This window comes from Strix aluco, chromosome 1 (assembly GCF_031877795.1).
Source record: "Strix aluco isolate bStrAlu1 chromosome 1, bStrAlu1.hap1, whole genome shotgun sequence".
Classification (NCBI taxonomy): domain Eukaryota; kingdom Metazoa; phylum Chordata; class Aves; order Strigiformes; family Strigidae; genus Strix; species Strix aluco.
In genome coordinates this window covers 136,280,662-136,305,992 of record NC_133931.1, presented here as the reverse complement: position 1 = coordinate 136,305,992, position 25,331 = coordinate 136,280,662, and the positions used below count along the sequence as shown (strand labels likewise).

The window sequence follows — 25,331 nt, the reverse complement described above, 5'->3', positions numbered from 1 at the left end:
GCAACAGTGGGAGGGCCAAAAAATCTAAGAGGTTTTGATGGACTTTTCACCATCAAAGGTTATATATGTATAAATTAACTCATTGTCTTCTCTGAGCCCATCTATATGCTCAAAAAGATTACAAGAACTCATGTTAAAATTCTTTCACAGTTACTCCTGTAAAATGTATATTTTCTTTTCAAAATCTATATTCTTTGGGGAAAATGTTAAATTAGTTGTTAAAAAAGATTCTGTAATAAAATTCTTTATGTTGAAACATTGCATTGCAGCATTCTCTGAGCAGAAAACTGCTCTTTAACTTCGCTTTAATTTTTTTTAGTCAAAAGAAGACAGGTGCAGAAAAATATTCGAGGCCAAAAATACCGTGCCTTTACTTTGATCCAAAAATTTAAAATCAATGAAATTTACTCTGAAATGACATGCTTACTACCTTAGTCTAGCTCCAACTGGGATAGAGTCTGCTTTCAGAGAAAATCTCTTAAATTCAGCCTTTTCCATATCTATTATGGCATGTAAAATCTACAGATTCTGGGATTGTGAAATTGCTGCTATGAAATGATTACATCATAGACATGTGTCCATGAGCATAGTCAGCTCTCAGAGTTCAAAAGACACAAGGCAAACTCGGGATTACACTTCCTAAATCCTAATGGACAGTTTCTTAGAGAGGACCTCTTTAAGAAAACCTGTTAGCCAAAGCTTAGTTTGGTCTAGCTTCTCTGTAGACTAATTCAATTTGAGAAATTATACATTCTTGAAACCTAATCAAAACCAAGGTGTTGATCTACCTTTTAAACCACAAAGATGAGGCTAATTTAAGGGCGTTTACAAAATGCGTGGAACTTTAAACAAGAAAAATAGGGAAGTTGAAATTAAAAAGAAAGGAATCTAACATCAAAATATCAAAAAGGTGAAAGGAATTATGAGAGTTAACAAAGATAAACTCCTGTATCTGGGATGGAGTAATCCCAAGCAGCAGTACAGAGTGGGATCTGCCTGGGTCTGCCGAAAAGGACCTGGGCGTCCTGGGGGGGCAGCCAGCTCACCTGGAGCCAGCAGTATGATCTGGCAGCACTGAAGGCAAATGGTGCCTTGTGTCAGTGAAGATGAAAGTATAGTACAGCCAGCAGATGCAAGGTGTAATTACGCCACTTCACTTGGCAGGTGCTAGACCACATCTGGAACACTGTCCTGTTTCGGTCAACTCAGTTCAAGGGAGACATCAAAAAATAGAGGTCCAGCGAGGGAGCCACCATGATCAGGGGGTTGGAGGAATTTGGTTTGTTCAGCCCAGAGAACAGGAGACTCTGGGAGATCTAATCACAGTCTTACAATACCTAGAGGTAGTTATAGAGGAGATGGGGGATGCACAGTGACGTACAATAGCCAACAGGCCCAAGCTGTTGCAGGTGAAATTCCATCTGAATATAAGAAAGATGCTCTGGAGTGCAATTAAACACTGAACCAGATTGCCAAGTGGTGGTACCTCCCTCATCATTGGAAATACTTGACTTGCCTTGACAGAGCAGTGGATAACCTACTCTCAGACCTGCTTTCAGCAGGAAGGTTGGACTAGATAAGCTCCAGAGATTCCTGTCAACCTAGACTGTCCTGTGAGTCTGTGCTGACTTATGAGAGGAAGGAGGAACTCGGAAGACAAGCCACAGGCTGAAGAAGGATTTGGATACATCAGACAGCATTGACTTTAAGCCTTTGGCAGAACGGAGGGAGAAAGACATGAGGAAATGTATTATTTTCCATCTATATGCACATCTCCCACTAGCTTCCTTAGTGGTAACAGGCTTTGGAAGCTGAAAGTGTCAGGTGTAGTGCGACAGCATTGTGTGACCCATGTGGTTATAAGAGTGTGTTAAAACCAGTCAGCAGTCTCAGGGCAGCACATTGTGCATGGCAAGTCCTGTCTCTCCAGAAGGACCAGTAAACAGAGGCCTGCATCCGGGGATAATATCAGCATGCTTAAGGGCTCATGGTTCCACTGTATTGAGGCTGAATGTGTATCCTCATAAAACTAAGAGTTTTCAGTGCATTCATGCCGCACACAAATTGGCAAATTGAAACTTTAATCCCTCTCAGAAGTGAGAAAAGCTTAATGGTTGCTTTCTCGTATCTTTATTTTGACAAAGACAAATTACTGCTAGTGAACACAGTAAATCTAATTCTTAGGTAGAAACTATAAGGAATGAAATTATTTATCCTTAGCTTCTTAAAAATTAACTTGCAGTTTAGCTTTAATAATTTCTGGTAACAAAAGTATGGTAAGAATCGCATTTCAGGTAACTTTTATTGTAACATTGCCACTATTTATCATCTGTTTTCTTAATTTTTTCACTCTCCATATTACATATCTGATAATAAAAGGAATGTTACACTAATACTTTTTTTTCTGGAAGTTCATTTAATTAGATGCATGTTTTAATGTTCTTGTTTTATAGAGATACTAACTTACTTAGGGGTCTTATCTCCACACTAGAGAGAGGAATAATTCTTTTCCTTAAGGAAGAAAGCACTCATCTAAATTGGACTGTCAGCTTCTCACGGGGTTCTTCTGCCTTGTTTCCAAGCCGTCTTTCTTGACAGGTGGCTACTTTGTTCCAGTCAACAGAGGAAAATTCCATTAAAGATCTTGTCATTGCCCGGAGTAAAACGGCATCTTCGGGGTTCTCAAATGGTACTCTGCAAAAAGAACAAAGAAAATATGTATTAGCTGAATGTTTCCAAGCTACTTTGGAGATAATTTACTGCACACGCTCTGTGTAAAAGGTGAAGTTAGAAGTCAAGATGACACTAACAGTGAGGATTTGAAAATTTTAAATTTTTGAAAGGTTTCCTTCTCTTACCAAATTTAAGAAAGAAAAACAAAATGAGAAAAGGTCAGAATCACAGGATTCTAAGGAAAAAAGTCATGCTATAAATTATTTAAAATAAATTTATAGTAGACTTCAAAATGCTATTTTGTTTTCACCGCTTTCTTTTCCACAAAAATTATAATTGTTGTATACTTCTAATGCTCTGATTCAATGGAAATCATAAAACAAATTTTATGATTTCATAGTGATATGATGTCTATTAATGCAAATGCACATTTATTTCACCATGGATCTTCTAACTAGCCACGCTGCAAATATCCTTTCTCCAAGCTCTGAACCCAGAACACTGTGAGCTTGTGTTGTTTATGTATCCTGCCACAGCTGCAGTCTGGGAGAGAAAAGTGGCAGATGTACAACATCAGTGCAGAACTGATGGGGGCTTCATGTTAAACAAAACCCTTTTAACTCAGATGCAATATTAAGACCTGATCTTATAAGAACTTATTTCTTAAAGATGTATCTGCAGTAATATAATAACACCTAATATAAACCATGGGAATGTTTCCACCGAGTACAACATACTTTGTCATGAAATGGTACCTTGCAAAGCCTAAGCATCTACATAAACAGGATGAAGAGGAAGCTGTACATCCATTCTATCAATGAGGACAGCTAACTCTGCTGAAAGCAGGTAAGAATTAATTTTTAAACGTTATTAGCTCCATTGTGAAGAGCTGTAGTCAAAGTGAATAGCTATATAAAACCAAATTGTTTAAAGATATCATCATATGTAGGCTTTTATTATTTCCTTTAATAAATTTTTCAAATATTTTCATGTGTAAAGCTAGAAAGTAAAAACAAGCCCGATATCTGAAGTTTGTAAATTTACTCTTATAAAGGTAGCATCTAAAATGTCATTGCATTAAAATGCAACCCCTTTATACTGGCTCAATCCAGATACAAAACAGAGATACGTCTTACATTTATTTCTATGATTTTGAAATCAAACAGAATAAAAGTAACATCAAGTACAACCTAAAAAAGTTTCATTCTACAAGTCATAATATTTTCCAGAGAGTATGTCTTTTTGAACAGCCAGTCAGAAGAAAGTTTTCTAGGCCATAATATAGAACAGCTATACTGATGCTCTAATACTTAAAGCATGCTTTTTCTAGTGATCAGTATTTGATCTTATAAATAAATAGCATTTTTATATACCCATTTCCAAATGTGGAATACCTTTCAATATTAAATTTCAGACAGCAGTGGAGAAGTTGTCTCATCAGAGTAGTATAGAGTTGCAACTATGTTAAACACAAAGTCCAGAAATTTTTCAAAAGCTCATTTTTACTGGACATTTTCTCTCTTTTGGGTATTTTTTACGCACAAGAATAAGAAATCAAGTAAATGCTTCAGAGATGCAAAAGAAAAAAAATCAAAATAATTACTCACTTATTTGTGTGATTTCCAAATTCACATCCTATAACAAAAAGTTAAAATTAAGACATTAATGGCTGTGCAGCATTTTGATTAGCTGAGGATTACCACCCTGATCTTAAATTACTTGTTCAAATGAACTGAAAACTGGCAGATGTTTTGAAATGTTCAGGATCATCTTTTGTTAAATTACTGTGGAAACAAGTATCTGTATGGGGTTTTTTTAAAGTTAATACAGTTCTTGTATTTTATTTCCCATAGACATACATTTCCATGAATTCTTTTTTCTTCCACAGAAAGATGATGCCACTGTCTATATATGTGAATGATTGCATGGTAGAGATAAAGACAATTGTATGCCTACTTTAGTAATTATCAGCAAAACAAATGAATTATTAAATATGATTAAACTATCCTTTTTTTCCAAACCTTTTCAAAATTATTGTTAAATACACTGCTTTCAGGTCTACTATTGTGATATATACATTAAAAAAAAAATTGCAGGTATTTTATTACTGTTCCAAACTTCATCTACATTACTGTTTAAAATGCTACCATTTCAGTCATCTATGCACAATATTTTTTTTTCTTATCTTTAAAACATAAAAAAAAAAAAAAGCAGATGTGGGATTTCAAGGTTTGTTCTGGATTATCACACGGTACAAGTCACAAGGCTCCAGGTGGTATTCACCTGCTTTCTTGTGCCAGGATCATGCCGTCTTCCAGATCTGAATGTTTTAAGAACTCTAAAAATTACTTTATATGCTATTATAAGACATCATTAAAATATTTTCAACTTGGAAAGCATAAAAAGAAATCTGCTTACAAAACTAGGTAAGATAAGTAAAATTTAAAACACTATTTAGAAAAGATCCTTTCTTCAAGAGATTGCTTTATAAAAGCACTAGAGGGCATCAAAACTCTATGATGCTGATCACTGACTGAGACAGCCTAGAAGTATACCGAGATGTTTTTAATTAAATAAAACTAAAACTAAACAGTCACAAGACTTATTGAAAAAAAATGAAATTGTGTTTGTTCAGCTATCTTTATAGACAATTCTGTAACTACAGGGAGTGACTAGAACTTATTTGCCACTCTTAGTAGAAGGATTCATTTGTTGCCTGTTGCTGCTACTACTTACTTTATGAAGCAATTTGGTTGGGTTTCTGATGCATTTATACTTTATTACTAAACCAAAAAACTTCTTATCAGATGAGCAAACTTTTTCTAATCAAAGCACCTAAAAATATATGCTTTTCCTTACACTATTAAAATACCTGAGGGTATCATCAGTCTTCTGGCTGGTTGAGTGCATCTGCTAGATCCCACTGCAGTCCCCAAGGGTGTATTTACTCTCTTTCCAAAAGCTACTGACTGCACAACACAAGACCTTTCGTGGTTATAAAGATGAAGCGCTGACTCCCTTTCTCTTTGTGTAACTGCTGTTAGAAGGAATATAAAAATTTTACTTTTTCTACCAACTTAAAAGGCTGGTATTATCTATCTGCATGCAGAAGGTGATTCACTTTTTTTGCACCAAGTTTTGTAACAACAGTGGTGTAAATCTGCATAATTTCACAATGATTCAAAATGGGAACATGGAGTGTTACTTCTAAGGCTTTAGGGTAAAGTCCTGTCCGATAAAATAAAGTCTTTTCTTTTAGGTGCAGTAGGATCAGAAGTTTTAAACCAATAAACTAGAAAGCAAGACTTTTCATACCACTTAAATGAGATTTACTGTACAAGTCGGTAAAGATTTGGAAGTTTCTCCTTGAAAAGCAAAAGCAAGTCCTGGTTCAAGGCCAGTTCAATTCCCACTGCTCAATTATAGAGAAAACTGTAGGAGTGCAATCAAAAGAAAAGCCTCAAATTTTCCTGTTTTGCACTTTAATTCAAAAATAACTTTAAATTTTAAACAAAGAGTTTGAGACGATTAACTTAAGGGTTGTTAACTTCAGTGATATGAACTGCATACTAATCTAGTACTTCAGCTATGGAACAGAAGTCACCTGAAGGTTTAGAACAAGTAACTCTGGCAGAAGCATTCTGAGTTCAGGGAAGGTTTTAAGTCTTGGTGTCTAGGGGACCAATTAGGAAGGAACTGCAGTAGTCATGCCTGGAGGTAGCAGAAATGTGAGCACATGTCTTATGTAAAAGAGACACCCAGGACTATGCTGTGGTAATGTTCCACAGATGGTGAAGAAGCTTTGTAATGTTAGAGACATAATTCACTAAATAGAATGTCCAGGGTACAGCTTGATACAAATCAATGCCTCAAGTCTTAATCCAGGACTGTATTTAGAAGATTAAGTCCTGGAAGTTTTACGGAAGTGTTTCTAGAGCTGTAAATGCAACACATATTTTCCAGCACATTAAGCTTCAGTCTTTGCTCCCTAGTCAAAAATGATGATTAGTCAAAGAGTCTGACAGATGTGTTAAGCACACGTGTAACCCAAGACCAAATATTCAAGCAACTGGAGGTACCAGTGCAAAATCAATGTGCAACCAATGGCTGTGTGGTCAGATCCAGCAGCTCCTCATCAACCCCTGACACGTGCTGTGGCCCATCCACCAGCTTTCCTTCATGACAGAGCTACAGTCTGCCAGCACCTGCAGATGTCCTGGGGCTGCCTGGCTCAAGTCCTGTAGCTGATTCTCCTAGAGACTGGGAGCAGGTTTTCATGATGACATTGTTTTTTCTTGCTACATTTTATAGGGCAGAGCTGGCGTAGGAATCAACACCTTTCTCAGTGCTCTGAAGTAATTTTCAGCCCTCCTGCCAATCACATAGTTCTCCAAACACCAGAGACAAAAATCTCCAAAACTGATTTTCTGGGTCCACTGTGGCATGTTTATAGATTCACCAATTTATCATCTGGCTGTTCTTAAGACAGTTTGGGGTTTTTTTTTGTGTGTAGAATTTATAGCAGACAAGCTGTGAAAGACCTCTTGATGATTTATGAAGATTTATACTTGAAAGCTTGGTCAGCATGTACCTCATCAAGAAACGTGCATATACATCTTTAAACTGTGCAGAAACATGTAGATAGCTGAGGATATATTACCCATACCTAAGTAAACACACTCACTGATGTGAATACACCAGTTTGAATGCACAAATGTAGGTACATGTTTCTAAGCACAGGCTTTTATCTGTCTTACCCAAAAATATACAAACCAAGATACAAGATAAACATATACAATTTAAAAAGACAGAAATCAAACGCATTTGGCAAAGTAAACTGTTTATGCCCTGCAAACTCTATTTGCTTGACAAATCTTGCAGAAAATGGCTATCTGTTCCTTAGATGTTTTGCTATGTCAACAAATGCATGTAAAAGAACAGGGAAGATTAATTCACCTATTTTTCCATACTAATTAAAATCAAAAGCAACTGTCAATGCTTTGTGAGAAGAGGAAAGCAATCCTTACACTTCCTGTCAAGGAGCTGTACCGAAGGAAGGGAATATATCACATAAAGCCGGTAGTCTGGGTCTTGTGCCAGAGGGTTATGGAATAGGTCTGCAAAATGTATACAGAAAAAACAAACAGCATCACAAAAAACCAAACCCAGCAAAAGAAAAGCAACTAACATGGCAAGGCAGGAAAATTAAAGATCACTAGTAGCCAGATTTTGTACAAAATATAATCAAATTCAAATTGTTCTTATGCTGGGTAAACAAAGCACAGTCTCTTTACACATGCAAAATTACTCAACCAAACATGGACTGCAAGAACTGGCTTATTGCAGAGTATGCAAAATACCACAGGCAAGAACTGAGTAAAGGTGCCATCATGCACTCCAAACCTTTGAAGTTTTTTTCTATTTTTTATGATATACAGACAAAACCACTAAGTGTTTCCCTTTGATTTTCTTATGTTGTTAGGTGATGCCTATTTTAAAGAATAGTGGGTTTTTAGGTGTGACAGCTTAAAGGTAAGACACAAAATTTGTAGGGAGAGAAAGTTATTAAAACCAAATGAGCTTTAGGACTCCTAAGGCTTCATCATAGCTGATATAAAGTTTTTATCCCATAGACACAATATGAAATGTCAATAAATACCCAGTCTTCTGATGTTTTGACAGATGATGAGTTTGAAGACTCAAGAAACTTAAAGAGTAAAATGTTTAAAATGGCCTAAGTTCCTGAGAACCTGGATCCCACTAACTTTCAGTGAGACTTGAGGTACTAAGTTCCAAAAGCCCATTAGCAACTTGATGAAAATCCTTACAATCAGGTTCACACCACGTGAATAACCGAGCCTTTGCAACACAGAGACAGGTATCAATCCTGTGATGCTGCTTTGCCAGAAGTGTAACATTTGCCTAGCTGACATGACATATCAGTTTGTTTCATGAGAGTGATATCTGAAGTTGATTAAAACAGAAACTGGCTCTTTCCCAGATCAGCTATCAAGCAAACAAGAGTTGTTGGGTGTGGGTTTTTTTCTAAATAAAAAACACAGTCATGTCATTTTTCTCCTTAGACAAGTGCTGTTCTTCTGAGACAGTAAAAATAATCAGGAGGCTGCTACCTTGAGATCAGAGCAGAAAAAAAAAAAATCTTAAATTAATAATTTTGACAACTTCTACCAAGGTCTACACTGGTCTGGTTTTCTCTTTTTGAGGAGAGGCTGTGGCTAATATTCACTCTAGGGTAAAAAATCCTGTTATATGTAATTTTAGCAGTTAGGGAGAGAAAGGTGGTATTGCAGTAGCAAATAAGAAACTAGAAGAAGAAAAAAGTCTGGAAATATTCTATGCACTTGTAAACTACAAGATGCCATTTCACGTTCTTCAGGATAAGTATGACTGCCAAAGAGAGCTCAGTGCTTGATGCAATTTAGCAGTTATTTTGAGGGCGCAGTAAAGTTGGAATGGGCATTTGGTAACTCCTACACAGAAAGCACCTGTTCATGTATTCAGAGGAGAACTTAAAATACTTTAATTCTTTAACAAATTTTTTAAAATCACTGTACTTAGAACTAGTGAGAGACCCACAAGGTGGCAGCAGCAGAAAGTTCCATTTTTACTGAACAAAGTACTATCTAGCTATTTTTTCTAGAAAGAGTTAATCAGAAAGAATATTAGGTATATATCTGATAAGTCTGTTCTTGAGTCAATACGTGATAGCATTCCAGAGAGAAAAATGTTTCAGAAAGATCTCTAAAAGTAGGTATGTTTAGTAGCGGAATGGAATGAACATTCAAGAGGGATTTTTCCAAGGCACAAACCGGGGTCAATACTAAGTACTTCTGACTCTGGATGCTACTAGGAGCACGTCCCTCCTCATCAACACTGATTTGTAGGTTTGTTTTAGAGTATATGAATTTTTCTACTGCTCATTCTTACAATAAATCCAACCATTGTACGGATCAAGATGGTCTTATTTTACAAAACATCTGGGACAAATTCTTGGCTCTGCTATCTACTTGCTTGTCAAGGTCATGCAATTTTACTTCTACGAATTAGGGATAATGCTTTCTTCCTCCACAGTTTTGTCTGTTTTCTCTATTTGGAGTGTAGGAAAACAGTGTGCCTATCCCACAAGGGGCAGAAAGGAACTACTGCGGTAGAAACATAGTGAAGAACAAAAAGAGTTTTCTGAGGTCTAGCAGCAAGATGTTATCAGCTGTGGATAATAAATCAGTTGAGGCAATTTATAGAGTACATAACAAAAATCTTGGATTCCAAAAGGGAGATGTGAGCACAAGGTGAGCTCATAAAGAAACTCTACATATCTCCCAAAAGGCTGCAGTTGTGAGCAACCCATCCAGTAAATCTTTAGAAGCTGAGTGTCTTCCCTAAATGCCTGATGAAGAATGGTGTTCTGCTACAAATCCAGTGCAGGGCAGTGGCTAAAAATCACAAGAGAGCCTTAAGGAAGAGAAATGCAACATTTTGGCAGTTGAATGCTACTTCTGAAGTGAACAATAAGAGTGTATTAGACTGCCCCATTTCAATAGTTCTAATGTCCCCAAGAGTTACAAAATAATAGCATGTTATTATGCATCCAGAAGCTCTGCTGAAGGCTAGCAAGTGTGGTTTTTTAATCAGATTGTCTGGCAATAAAAAAGATCTACCTCAGAACAGTGAGAACTTTCCCATTCCCAAAGCAGTTTTTATTTTACAAAGGTGAGCTATGGGTGCAGCCCTTTTCAAAGCTACACAGTGTAAATTCTGCACCCATTTCACATTTCTTAATATTGCAAGGAGGTGTATAAATGATACAGTAATATGATATGATTATATAGGATATGACTTTTAAAATGTATTTTGTTCATTTACTGCTGTAATTTATTTCAAAGATGACAGTACATTTTATTAAACCAATAGAGTCCTGTTAATTTGAGAACTCATTATTATGAAATCTCTTTGAAACAAACACATTGATGATTTTTTCACGACAGCAAAGGTCAAAAAGGAATAACTGTAAAGTTAGGTTATTAAGTTTCTTCCACTGATTAGTATTCACTCTCATACCTTTGAACTAAAGAACAATTTTTTTATCAGGGTAGATTGGTATATTCTCTATATATTGTTTGATAGCTCTCTTAAACACTTGTTTTTCTATGGTGGTGACCAGTCCAATATGCACCCAATTTTCGCTATGCCTCTGTGACTGCCATGCAGCATGTTAACTATCTGCTGTTTGTCTTTATTTCCCACAGATGGTTGCAACAAGTACAACAAACTCCCTGTGCTTGCTGAAGCTTCTTATTAATTTGTAGGGCTATAACATTAAATTCAGGTGACTGCACCATTCATACATAGGATGTCTGTCCAGACTTTGCCTAATCACTTCAAACAACTGCATTCTTAAATGGACTATTTTTTCAATCTTGCATATAATGACAAAGATTACAATAATTTGGCTGGCATGTTGTCTTCGTAAACACTTGATTTGTTTTTTTAATTTTGGCCCAGTGTCAAGTTCAATTAAAAGTGTACTTTTCAACCCCTTTTTTCCTTTCCTGCAATCAGACATTCAGTTCTCTGAATGCATAAGGAGGTATGGCTTGATGACATTCACCTCCATTAACTGTGTCACTAAGATGCGAAACTTGTTTCCTGTTTTCTCAAAGTGGCATGACCTATGATGACATTCATTTAGGAACCATGGAAAAAGACAGCTTTCATTTTCACTTTCTAGTGAAATAGCAAATAATCCTACTTTCCCCAGAGGGTACTTCTTACATTGTAACTTAGTGGTGCCAACACTGTTTGTATAAATTAATTTCAAATTTCAGAGCCTATGCTACTTTCATTTCTAGCCAGTCTATCAGAAAGTATGCTACTTAGATACTGTTATACTTAACATCTAAAGTATATTTATTCTTAGACTCTAGAAACCCCCAGTCTGCCAAAGAGAGGCAGAAAATAAATTCTATGAAAAACAGAATTAATGAGGCAGGAATTAGGGTTCTATAACCTATCACTTACACTCTCACCAGCAGTAACACTCTTTTCTCAACTTCCTTCACCTCTATGATAATCCACTCTACTCCCATGTTCCCTTACACAAAGGCAGCAATAAACTGCTTTGACTGCATCCAAGCTATTCATTCAGGAGACTGGCTAGCCAGCAGCCAAAAAGTGTTAACTTCTGAACTCATTTGGCAGTTTTTTCTTAGTTGAGGTACTCTCTGTGGAATTTTCACGTCTCAGAGATCTCTTTCGTCTGTCAAATTTGGTTGAAATTGATAATTAGCTTCAAAAGCTATTGGCAAATGATGCAGAAACAGACAAGAAACATCCTGATAAGAAACTCTAAAAAACTACTGCTTGCTGCTCTGCAAAATAAAAATAAGGTATTACTTAGGGTCTGCAGGCTTATAATTCCTTTCAATTCCTTCACTGTTTTGCCAAGTGTTTTTAACTGGTTGTTGTGAAGCAACAGAATCTGTAACGCACATAAGTGTTTCAGAGCACCTGAAATAAAATAAAAAATAATTAATTATTCTCACCATACCTGACTGCCTTTATTAAGAATTATTTTGCTGTGCTGCACACTGAATTTGATATTCTGGTTATCCACCTATGCCTGCCTTTTAGTAACACCTTGCATGAGATTAGTAAAAAAAAAAAAAATTATCCAAGATTTCAATATTGCTTTCATCTTTCTAGTCAGATCCTTTTAACATATGCCTAACTTTTTTCATTCCAGTTCCTTCCATTTCTCCCCATCACCCTTGCCTCAACAAAATCAACATCAACTGCAACCTCTCTTCTTCCTCCCTTCCCTCCTCCTATATTCCAGTAAGCTTTGATTAATTCATCTTCACTTCCTTTTACCCTGAACTAATATTACCTTTGCCTCACCAATAACAGTATATCCCTAATACTACCTTTGCCTCACAATCAATAAATGGTGAATTCCTTAGAAAACAGTTCAATTTCAAATAATTATTTATGTATTAAAAAGTTATTACAAAATATTGTTGTGCCTGACCCAGACTATTTGTTCACATCCTCACGCCACATCAGGCTGACATCTCATTTTCCAGATTCTATACAGTATTTCTTCTCCATATTTCTCTATCAGTGATACTTGCTCTCCTGTTTACCCCTATTTTGTTATCTTCTGTGTTGTCTCTTGTGCTCATGTTTCTTTCTTCCAACCATTTATTTTTCTCAAAATCTCACAGAAACTAATCAAGATCAGTTCTCATCCCAACATATTATAGGGACAGAGAAAAGTAAAACATTAACATTTAAAATGTCTAAAATATACACAAATTTATTATGCTTTGACCTCTTCATTCACAAATTCACTAGTCTGGTTCACCCACCTTAATCTACAAGAGCAAGCAAAACTGAAAGAGAAGTGTAAGACAGATGCAATTTTACAATAAAACAGTTTTGCAGTAACTTTGCAAAATACTTCTGATTATAAATGTAACTATATAATGAAGAAACTGCAGAACCTTAGTGACTACCTTACAAGTGGGACAACTTAATGATTTATTACACTTTTCATTTTCATGTTAAGTCTGTCAGCACTGCTATCAGTTTTTCATCATAAAAACATTAATACTCTCCAAACGTACTTCTATCAGCTTACCAAGTACCTGGTCAGCAAGAGGACTACAAATCATCATGTAGAAAGAGCTTTCCATGTTCATTTTCAATATAAAATATGGTCATGTAAGATCAAAAATATTTCAAAATTGCCTGACATTAAAGTGAATGACATTTCATCTCTTAGACCAGGATAAATGTATCACCTTATTGCCACTCAAGTATGCTAGAACAATTTAATAATAATTAACATGTACTGTTATGCATACATAGGAGCTTTCAACCATTAAGTTACTTGCTGTCATCCACTTCTATAAATCTGAATGCCAAAACACAGAAAAGAAAATACAGGCCTCTACTTAACAATCTAAAAAGGGAAGACTGGTACCTGATATATCTGTCAGTTCATTATTGTTGAGGTAGAGTTCAGTCAAACAATAGTTTTTGATCAAGAAAGTTAAATCTTGGATCTGAAATTAAGAGTTAGGAAAGCTGTTATATGCCAGCCTAAAATTAACTTCGGAGAAGTATAAACACGGCCTCTTGAAAACTGTTTAACTATAGACACTTTATTTCTGTTTAGGACTCTTGGTTTAAGGATTCTCTTGACAGCTGAACCTTTATTAGAAACACTAATTACGCATCAAATACACGTAGTACAGCCTTACCTAATTTTTTGAACTACAAATGTAGTATTTGTATTTGGAAACAGATTTCATTGAATTACTGGTCTTCACATTTTTATTTACTTCTTTTCACATATGAAATATTTTTTATTGTGAGAACACTCTCGTAGGATGTAATAATTCTATGTTGATTTAAGAATATTCCTGAAATATATCCTTGGAATAAGACCAGCACCTAGTTTTAAAATTACTTCTTCAGCAGCAGGTCCAAAGAGCACATATTTGCTCTAAATTTCAAAAAATGACATTTAATCAAATTTACAGAATCAATCACAATTACAGAAAAAAAATGTATGTATGGGTATATTCTCAACAAAAAATTACCTTCAGTCCCTATGGAATCTCATCCCCTTGCTTGGAGAAGCTCAGTTCTAATATTGTCTTGACTTCAATGCAAGGTAAATATATGCAATGGGATACCAAGCTGACCATTATAACAGTTGAGAACTGGGAGTACAAATGGTGCCTAAGTATTTATCCTAGAGTTTAAATGCCAGATCAACAACCAGAATTTTATTCCTGACGCTACTTTGAGTTCTGTGATGCAACATCATTTGTTAGTGGGGGAATGATTTCTGTCCTTGAATTGTGCCATTGATTTTAAAACAAATGTGTTTTCTCTGTGCATTAACAGTATCTGAAAGTTGGAAGGAGAATGAGGCAGAGGTTTTTCCGTTCCTAAAGTTCTCTGAAATCCTCTGAGAAAAGATACGTTAAAGTTCAAAATAATACCATTCTCTGAGTCTTGCTTCACCTCAGAAAAACCTGGTTCATTGAAAACAGCAATGTTCTACAAAAAAAAATAATCCTATTCTTCATAATGATTATTGTATCTTGTGTACTGTAAAGCCCACACATACCTATTGTACATAGTGGTGTTTCTCTATCTTTGACAAGTTTGCGTTTTTTAGGATCATCTGAAATTTACTTTTTTGTGATAAAATCATTGTGATGCATTTTTAAGTAAAAAAAAATTATGTCAGGTCTTCTGGGTTCAGAAAAATATGCTCCCCCTATTAGAGCATTTAGCTGAGACTTCTCCTAAGGAAAGCCACCAAGTGGCTTCTCCACACAAGTTATATAGAAAATGACATTTCCAGACAAGTTACATAGAACAGCAGAAGAAAGCTCTTCATTACTGCTTAGGTAGGAAAGTGAGATCTGTGCAAAAATCAGATTTATCTTTTATGGTCAGCAAGATCAGTTCTGCTTAGTCATTAGGCCATTTCTTATTCTTTAGTGTTCTTTAGAAATACAAATGAAAGCCTTATTATACCTGTGATTTTAGTTCAACATTTTAATGTATCCATACTTTTGCTTTTTTTGGAAATGGCTGGATAACCACAGGTCTTTCAATTAAGTCGACATGTTATATAATTGATGTTAGCCTGGGGCAGCAGATATACATACACTCCTAAGTGACATGGAATGTAAATTTATTTTTTTCTGCTGCTCACAGAGCTACTTATTTACCTGAGCAAGCTGGTGTTTTAAGAACTTAAGACCACTGTGAAAGTCACGTAAACTACTGTACAATAAGATATGTAAAAGCAGATTAGAAATTCGTGGGGTTTATCACTTTTCTTGCTTTTTAATTACCATTGGTTAATGGTGAAGGTTTGGATTCAATTCAACCATTTAATAATGGTTGACTATGTATTTGGAGATTTCTACATCAGATAATTCTACTGTCAAGTAGATGACTTTGTTTAAGATGCAAGGTGCTTAGGCTTGGTTGGAAACTGTAGTGTCCGGAGATTTTGAGAAAGCATTGTCTTAAAACCCCTACAAGATATAATAAATACTATAATATAGATTTGCATAGATGGAGAAAGTGAGGCATGTGGTTTGTGTAACCGATTTAGGACCACACAGTGAACTGGAAATAAGAGAAATTAATGTGGCCCAATGTCATACTCTAATCACTCGCCTGGAAATTGGTCTTAAATTGAACAAGTTTAGGTGACACAATAGCCTGCATAATGGCAGAAGACACCCCCTCAAGCCTAGCATTGCAGACCTACTTCCTGTGCACTGGGAGAAGCACATTTGAAAGAGTCGTATGTCACCCTTGCATGCATGAGGGCAAGAAGGAGTGTCACCTCAACCACCAGCCTGCCAGGAAATAAACTATGCATGTCTGCAAGGGCATAAAAAAAGAGCTATGCATTTCCTGCAGTCCACTCCTTTCCTGAAAAACTAGGAAGCCCAGAAGCTGTATAAGAAAACCTTACAGCCATGTCACTCCTCAGTCTGTTCCAAGAGCTGCTCGCTCCAGTGGGCTGGGTACACTTGCTATGAGCTACGTTGGAAACTGCTATTCCAGACCTCAGGTATCAGTATGCTATCAGACAGTTTTGCCAATAACTTAGTTCTAAATACACTCAACCTTTCTTTTTATTGCTAAGGCATTAGCACAAAACCGCAGCTTCTTAAATACACAAAATTTATAAATGTAATATAAAACAAGATACTGTTTCTTCAAAACTCATATTTAATTCACTTAAATTTGCCTGGAAATTAAATTAGCTTAACAATTCTAAAATACTTTATGTTAGAAAAATGATGAAATAATAATCAGATTCATTGTTGTTGCTCTTTAAAGGAATACCTTATTACCTTATTGTTGTTAATCCACAAATATCTTAACCTATGAAACCGTGATAGACTTGGGATACTTCTTAGTCCTCTGGTGGAAGAAAAAAAAAAGAGTAACAAATTGCTTAACTTTAATGGTGCTTAATTACTTTATAAATGGTGGAATTTTTTATAAATAACGGTATACAAGCACAAAAAAGCCTCTCTCCTATAGAAATCATAGCAGAGAAAGATGCAAAGAACCAGATGGCAGAGACAGTGTAAGCATTCTAGACACCTGAAAGCATAACAAAGCAGCAGGCGGTAAAGAAATGAGAACAAACTAAGTGATACATTATTTTTGTTTCCATAACAGCATTTATTTTCCCAGGGACTATGAGTTACATGTACTTTTCAGTTTGTAGAAATTCTGCTCAGAACATGGGAGACATTTGGCATCCTGGGGAACAAACCCAAAAGGAAAATTGCTTTGATGGTGCAGTGTGGATTGTTCAGCCATGGTGCCAGAGAAGCCAACAGAAGACATCAACACCAAGCACATCAATGTACATTTCCCACTATTTTTCATCTTAGTGTATGTTGTGAATCTTTTGCCCTTTTTTCACCTCTCTTCTCTCCTGTCCTCATATAAACTTAGTATTTACCCATATTCATTAACAGTCTTGTTTTAAATCAAACTGCACATCCACTGAGGCTGGAACTACCTCCTATGTGCTGGTAGGGTTTTTTTGTTTAATGGTGTATCTAACACTTTGAGCTTGCTAGTGTACCATAAATAACAAATTACCTACTAACCAGAGAACATTAGTGAACTGCTGAGTAATTTTCACTAATTGATTCTCCTTATTTTTCATTGCTTTAAATAAATGTTCTTGATTTCCACTAGAATAATTATAGATTACCTTTACAGGAGAAATTTTTATTGACATAATAAAACTTTCCTCATGGATTTTACCATGTTGCAAGATTAGGGACAGTGTTTCAGAAGGAACTAACAGGATTGATAAAAATTAACCTCACATCATCAGCCTGAAATAATCTGCTTGTTTTCCAACTGTCAAATCTAACCTCTAGTTTCCCATGTGGGTTTTTTTTCAACAAACTCACCAGATACAAAGGGGGAATGGACACCTTTTCTGATCTTTCATTTGAAAAAAAAAAAATCTGCCAAGAGCAAACCCTACAAAGTTGAGGTGCTGTACTTTTATTCTCCTGTATTTCTGAAAATCAGATTATCCCACGCTGCTACTTTGTTAAACTTTTATCTGGCTTCCTCAAATAATCCACAAAAATGAACCCTGCAAATACGTGTTTATGTGTCTACTGTCACAAGTAACCAGAAAATACATTACTGCAAGTAGTAAACACAAGCAGATGAGTGTTGACAGGATGTACAGAGCTCTTACACAGCTACCATCTAATTCTTCTGTATAATTCTACTCGTACACCCTTGATCTATTTCTCAGGTAGCAAAGCCAAAATTTCCCTCATATTCTTTGTCACTGCCATTCAATACTTAATTTACAGGTTTACATTTTAATTGGCTTTACTCCCCCTCTAGTAACAGCCTCATCTTGACTATCTCCAAGCCTTGAACTGTTGCGTTGTTTTTTTTCTGGTATTAAGGCATTTAATTTGCCCCAGGTAGAGCTTAATTCCTCTAACATTTTAAAAGAGCCTGTCCCTTTCTGTATGCCTTCCAGACTTTGCATGTCTCTTACAAACTGATCCTTTTTGGCCTGCAGCACTCTTTTCCGACCTACTGCTAAGTTAATCAGTTTTCCTAGGATGACAGCTTTCAGTGTCCAAAAGTACATTTTTCCATGTCCCTTTAATAGTAGTGGTTTAAAAATATAAACTCATTCCCCCTTATTTGATTGACTTTAATTATTATTTTTTCATTTACTTATTTCAGCCAGCAGAAAATGATGTCAAACCAACAGTTAAGGAGGCATGATCTGATACTGACACTGGCTGAGGTTCAAGGTTTATATAAATTGGTATAGAATAAAAGGAATTCACTTCTCTCCAATCATCAAAGAAGCCAGCTTGCAACGTCTTTCTCAAAATGGTTTCACAGAAGACAGATCGCTTCTATATCTGCCATCTGAACATTTCTTTTTATTCCATACCAAAAAAGATTTCAAAGTCAGTGAGGGCACACATTTAATATTGTGCCTATCAAGACTGTATACACAGGCTTAATTCTTTCACACATACACATAAATAATTTTCTTGTATTGTTTAGATAATATATGCATCTTGTAATTTTCTCATTAAATAAGCTTCTCACATATTTTATGTATGTTTTCTTCTTTCTAAAATAAATATTTTAATAATTTTAACAGTAACTATATGTTTTAAATTTCTTTTCACAAAGCATCAAATACTTTCTTGGTGTAAATCAGGAGATGTGCTGAGGAATTTAAAGACACTAGTGGGCACATTTAGATTTTCAAGATCACCTGATTTCCACTAAAATCAGGCTAGACAACACTGAAATCCCTTAACACCTTTTTTTTTGGTATTCATAGGACCTAGAGACCTTGAAAACCTTGTCCCTGAATTATTAAACTACATTAGTTCTTTATATACGTACCAACCGTACAAACAGTAGATGCAGTTGTGAGGCTGCAGACAGGTATGCAATACTTGGAATTAAGCCCTGGCCAGAAATTCAAAGTACGCTTTCCAAAAACTTTGAAGTATGCCCTGTCACGTACCCATCTTTCTATGGTAGCCTCTCAGCATGTTCATCCTACAACATACACCTCTATCAACCTAGATCACCCACAGGCTCATGAAAGCTTTGCCTTCCTTCACTTAGCATGGCTTCTTCTCATCTGCCCTACATCTTACGCTGTTTCATAAAGCTCTTAGAGATCAGTTCTCTGATCAGTACTGCCAGCCCCAAACAAGTGCTCTTGTACTTGTACTCACTTCATGTTGCCCTGCCCTCCCCTCAGTTCTTAACAGTAGAGATGCAGGTAATTTCAAAGGTCCTACCAATGAGTTTTACTGTTGCAATAACAGATTTCTTCAGGGAGGTCAGAAATTTGGCAGTTCTTAGACTGGGCAGGTCCTGTGTTTTTTCATTTGCCTTCTTGATACTCTTTCCACCCAGCCTTACAAGCCAGTTAGAACAGGCAGAAATCAGCCCATTAAGTCTCACTCCTCTGCTCCCTGTGGTAGAAGTTCATGCACAACTCTGTGAACTTACAGACCCTCGAGCAATTCTGGGTTGCTGGAGAAGGATTGTGTATCTAGGGCTGAGGCAGTTAACTGTGAGCATAGCTCTGCTGTGTATGTGTCAGTGTATCTTCACCGTTTCTTCCTTCACAACATGTACAGACTAGGTATAAACATAATTTACTGATATTTCACATATAAATGATGTTCAGAGAGTATCTGATACAGAAAGCACTATGAAAGATTACCCTTTACTGTGTGCTCTACTTTTAGTAAAAGCCAAACCGAGAAACGTATTTTACTTACTGTCCAGCCAGATACAGTACTAAGACATCCACATTCCTCTTAAAGCCACAGATCTTCAGCTGTTTTTCTACTGCCTGACAGTATACAGTACATTTGTCAGCATAATATACTGCATAATTATAGATTCATTACGTTATAACATGTGCATAAATTAATATGCACACCAAAATTAATATATGCATCACAGCACTTCGCAAACTATAACATAGTCTAAGAGAGAGAAAGAGATATTAAATGAGCAGTCTCTATTTTAAATTGATAAAAATACTCCAACAATTATGTTACACCAATTTTCGTTTCCTGTGGAGAATCGCAGTTCATTGACATGAAGTGAAAAAGTAATATATGTTGACTGGAGAACAGGCTTCTCAGTCAGGTCAGCCAAGCCAGTACAGGTGATCAGCAAGAAAACTGATTACCTTGCAATACAGTTGCAACTTTATTTTATGCAACTTTACTTTATGCAGATAACATTTTAAAATTATGCATCCAGAAAACTCTGCTTGTACATTTAATGTTGAAAAATGTAGACACAATTTTGATTGTCAGAGTATATTACCAGTGTGATCTGCAAAAGCAATGAATCCTAGTTAACTTTATAAGGATTATGGATCTCAGTTACTAGGGGTTGATAAAAAGTAAAATGTCTATCAGGAAAAAATGGTTTTACTACAGGAGTTATTTTGCCCAACATCATTAAGATCACTATTGCCTGAAACACAAAGTTGATGTAACGTTACAAATACAAAATGGCTTGGAAGCACCGATGGGCATGTCTAGTGCGGCCTGTATTGGCTGCACAATCACTCCAGCGTGTTTTGGGTGTATTGAATATATAGGAAATAACGGCAGGTGCACTTGCCAATGTGCTGGACCTGTGGCACCTTCTGAACAGAGGAAGCGAGGAGCTGGCGGGACTCGCCGTGCCCACTAGCTGCTTATGCCACACAGCTCATGTTGGGACAGCGGCCATTTGCCCTGGAGCTCGGTATGGCCGGCTGCCTGACTGCAGCTGTCACTTAGGGGCAAAACCTGGGACAAATGGCCGTTATTTTTCTTTCTACACAGCCAAAATCTGCAGATGGAAGGAGAAGTGCTATCTGGCAAAGAGCAGCTGTGCGACAACCCCAAGCGTGTTGACGTCTGTCCCCGGGGCTGCAGAAGGCGCAGGGCTGCCAGACCTACCACGGGGGAGTGCACCCCTACTTCAGAGAACAGAAATCCCAGAGACCACGTTCGACAGACAAGAAGCCTGTGCCCCAAGATCTGTACTTCTCAAACTCCATTATTTGAGCTCTCATCCTCTCCCCGCCCCGGGAGCCCCCTTCCCAGTCAGCCCCGGCGCTCTCCCGCAGCACCCCAAGGTCCCGCAGCCGCTCCCCCAGGGCTCAGGTGTGCGGCTTCCCCCGGCCGAACCCTTCCCAGGAAGGGCGGGCTGTGGCGCAGGGGTCGCGCCGCCGGCTGCCGCCCCGGGGCGGGCGAGGGGTGCGGGGGCCGGGCCGCGCTGCCAGGGCGGGCGGGGGAGGTTGGCTCCTGCCGCCGCCGCCGCGGGAGAACCGGCGCACGCCTTCCTCTGGTATGCGGCCCCGAGCCTCCCCGCGGCCCCGCGGACCGGCAGAGCGAGGGGGCGAGGCCGGCGCCGCCCGCCCGTGGGGCCGGGCCGGGGGCGCTGCGGGGGCGGGCGGGCGGGCGGGCTGCGAGGGGCCGCGCCGGGGGCGGCCGCCGGGCGGGAGGCGGGGGAGCAGCGCCGGCCCTGGCGGCGCGCCGGGGCGGGGCGGGCCGGGGCGGGGTGAGGGGAGAGGCCGCCGCTCGGCTCACCTGCCCACCGGCGCGGGCGGCCGCCGCCATTTTAGAGTCCCGTTCCCTAGGCAGCCGCGGAGCTGGAGTGCGAGCTGCGGGGGTGGCAGAGGGCGGGCTGGGCAGGCCTCCCTCAGGAACGGTGGCACCACTTGCGACACCAACATGGGAGCCTGGGCAGCTGCTGGGCAGCCCGGGCGTTAATCAAGACAGGGCGTCGTGTCGTGTCGTGTCGTGTCGTGTCGTGTCGTGTCGTGTCGTGTCGTGGGAAGGAGGCCGACGGCGAGCGAGGGGCGCGTCCCCGGAGAGCGCGGGCAGCCGGGGCTCGGGGGGGCCCGGGGGTCCCTGCGGGAGACCCCGGGGCGGCGACGGCCGAGGGAGATGGGGAGAGACCCGCTTGACCTCTGGGAAGTCTCTTGGGTTGTATTTGCTCACAATCCTGAAAAAGTGTGCGCTTTTATTTCTAAATAAAAACCTACATTCCTGTGTGGGTTTGGGGTTTTGGATTTTTTTTTTTTTTTTTAAAGCACAAATCCTATGTGCGTGTATGTGTATATGTCTCTTATAAAGAAAACATTTGTGACTTTAATTTACAACTAATCCACACCGTATGTATTACTCATTTGCGACTTGCAAATCACCTTGGTGCCTGAGAAAACTTCTTCCATGCCCGCTCTTGGAACAGGCCCACGGCTGGGACAGCACATTGGTTCGAGTTTGGTTGTAAAGTAACACAAAATGTTTATGACATCCACATGTGCAAGCAACTGTTGCCATGTTGTTATTTTTATAACCATTTCACTGCATAGCACAAGGCGAAAAATAGGAAAAGCCATTTCCAGTGTGTGTGTACATGCACACTTACGTACATGTAGGACAACAGAAAATGTTTGATCAAGCTACAACAAAAATACATCTGAAAACTTGGAGCTTTATTTAAAATTTAATTTACACAGAGTACTCAAGTTAGCCAAAATAGTCATTGTAAATTATGTGCAACTGATACACAAAGAGCAAGAGTTGTGTGTGCAAATATATGAATAAGCTGTCCCTCATGGAATTAATTACGTGCGTGCCTTTGCTTGTTCAGACCACTGAAACTAGATGTAGTGTGTATGATGGAGGAATGGAACTACGGTACAAGTATTATATTGCAAATATCTAATTTTCACAGAAAAATCGTGTGGGTGGGTTCCATTTCAGCTAGGTAGCTTTAAACAAACCTCAAATAAGATAAGACTAGACATCTTAAAGGTATAAAACTGACAACAGAAATGTCTTTAATCACATATTTTAGCTTCTAAAAATATCTCTAGGGTATTAAAAAACATAAAAAGAGGAAATGTACTGGAGAACAAGAAACTGGTACACAGATCTGTATTTTTTTCATTTTACATTTGAGTTTGTTTTCAATCAACAAGGTAAAGCTACCACTTTAGAATTGTGAAAGGTGAAATGGTTATTAAAGTCAATTTTAACAATAAAATTGTCTTATCAACTTGTCCAATTAACATGATATGACCAGCAAATTCAGTAATCTAAAGTATGGAGAGAGAGGGAACCTCTAGAAGATACTTTGTTGCATTTCAACACAGAGGTGTGACATACATGGATTAAGGTTGGTTTTGGTATGGTTTTTTGAGGTGCTTGTCTCAATTAGTAACTGATATCTACAGGTTTAGTCTGGATGCTTAGAGACTGTTTAAAATTCAGAAAAGTTAATCTCTTTTTTGTTCTGCATCTCCAAGCTGACACTTAAAATCCCCACTAAGTTTAAAAGAACTTGAGACATATTTTTTGTATTCAGACTGAACTATCTCCATACTTTACACTGACTGAAGGTATTCTCCTTTTCCAAAATATGTAACCTATCACCTATTTAATCCTATTCCTGGGTTGATGTGCATAAATGAATAAGTGATCACTTGTCCTTTGGGATATCCAGAGTAATAATTTACTTGCTATACATGTTTTTCAGAAAAGTTCTCATTATACTTCTGTACTAAAAATACTTAATTTGCTTATAGATGGATGCGCAGTTGCAACAAGACAGTGGCATCTTATAGTATGTGATAACAGAACGTAAAAATAGGAGAAAGCAGACATCTTCTGTTTTTACTGACAAAGGTGGTAGGACAGAACAGGAGATGATTCCTTCTTTTGAATCACCAGGATTGCAGATGCCATGAGGAGTTCATCAGACCCACAGAGCAACACCTTTTATTCCCTAAGGTACTTCAGAGGCCTCCTAGTGCATTTGAGTATGTCCATGCTTCAGCCACACACCATGGGTAGAGGGGATTGTCATTGTGCCACTTTGGAGACCACATTTATACAAACATAGATTTGCTTTGGATAATAAAGTTCAGATTAAACCTGGTTTAAAACGTAATCTGCCTTTGTCCACGTTGCTGAGCCCCTGTAAAGGAGCTTGGATGGTCTCTAGTCCAGTGTCCCACATTCTCCATCCTCTCTGGGGAAAATATGGTGGAAGGAGTTTTATCACAGTCTAGCAAGTGACACTTGGACAATAATTAAGTGATGGACTAAATCATTCTGCCATTTTTTATTTTGTTTTTTTGACTTCCCAATGATTTCAATAGGGCTTTACTGAAAAAATGATACCACAATGGCTCTTTGTAACTTAACCTATTGTTCAATAGCTGTGAAAGATGCAGCATGCTAAAACTAATGTCTAATATGTGATATTTTTAATCACCAGAGTTTATAATCTTCACAATTCAGTTGTTCTTTGCCTATGATATTAAAACTATGTTCTTTATTTTTCAGGGTTTATATTCGATTTCTGCTTTTCAAGTCCTGTATAATTTCTAAAAATTACAGTTTTGAAGGTCTTCATTTCTCTATGTATTATACTAGTAAGATTTTTGTTTCATGCAATGTCCCAAGTATTTTAAGTAAAATCTATTTTCATTTTCATACAGATAATTTAAACTACTTGCATATTAGTCTTTGTAGTCATATTGACCCCTGATTTAATGTTGAGTGTGTTTCAATGCATATCACTGACAAGGCCTGCATTTTTACAGCATATTTATCTGGTGTAAAAAGAAAAATAACAATAAAAAAAATGGTAAGACTGAATGCACCAATTTTTTTAAAAAATGGATACAATATACACCATTACAGTGTGGTGCTTCACAGTTTTTTCCTTTACTGTCTTATATAATTAAATACTTATCATCAAAGGTACTGTGCTGTATGTCTTTTTTCACAAAAGGTATTTTTAAAAACTGCATTGTCATTTTATAGAATCAAGTAATTTGTGCTGGAGGGGATCCCTGGAGGTCATCTAGTCCATCCCTCCAAAGAAAGCAGATCCCACTACAGAATTATTTTCCATCTCACATGTCTGTACAGTTCTGCATACTTATGGAACATCCATCAAAAAATAAGAGAATTATCCGGGACAAATTTAAAATTGCCTGTGTTATACTAATGCTA

General features: G+C 37.7%; 1 protein-coding gene across 2 annotated transcripts; it reads right to left on the bottom strand.

Annotated features, from left to right (window-relative positions):
• Positions 1-2,283: 2,283 nt before the first annotated feature.
• Positions 2,284-22,039, bottom strand: LRRC72 (leucine rich repeat containing 72). Of its 2 annotated transcripts, XM_074849211.1 has the most exons (9): positions 21,888-22,039; positions 20,070-20,143; positions 16,596-16,665; positions 13,679-13,760; positions 12,088-12,201; positions 7,701-7,790; positions 5,546-5,710; positions 4,281-4,308; positions 2,284-2,694 (listed from the first exon to the last, which is right to left on the bottom strand). In XM_074849211.1, exons 1-9 carry the CDS (start codon positions 21,915-21,917, stop codon positions 2,529-2,531), a joined length of 819 nt encoding a protein of 272 aa, XP_074705312.1. In that variant the 5' UTR covers positions 21,918-22,039; the 3' UTR covers positions 2,284-2,528. The 2 variants fall into 2 exon arrangements, with proteins under 2 accessions (XP_074705312.1, XP_074705323.1); XM_074849222.1 differs by lacking the exon at positions 12,088-12,201.
• Between the last annotated feature and the right edge of the window lie 3,292 nt (positions 22,040-25,331).

Excerpts from the sequence above, each read along its gene's own strand:
- LRRC72 (XM_074849211.1), bottom strand. The coding sequence starts at position 21,917 with ATGGCGGCGGCCGCCCGCGCCGGTGGGCAG. Across the intron at positions 13,761-16,595 it reads TGTGGATTAACAACAATAAG|ATCCAAGATTTAACTTTCTT; the intron begins GTAATAAGGTAT and ends TCTTAATTTCAG. Across the intron at positions 12,202-13,678 it reads TGAACTGACAGATATATCAG|GTGCTCTGAAACACTTATGT; the intron begins GTACCAGTCTTC and ends ATTTTATTTCAG.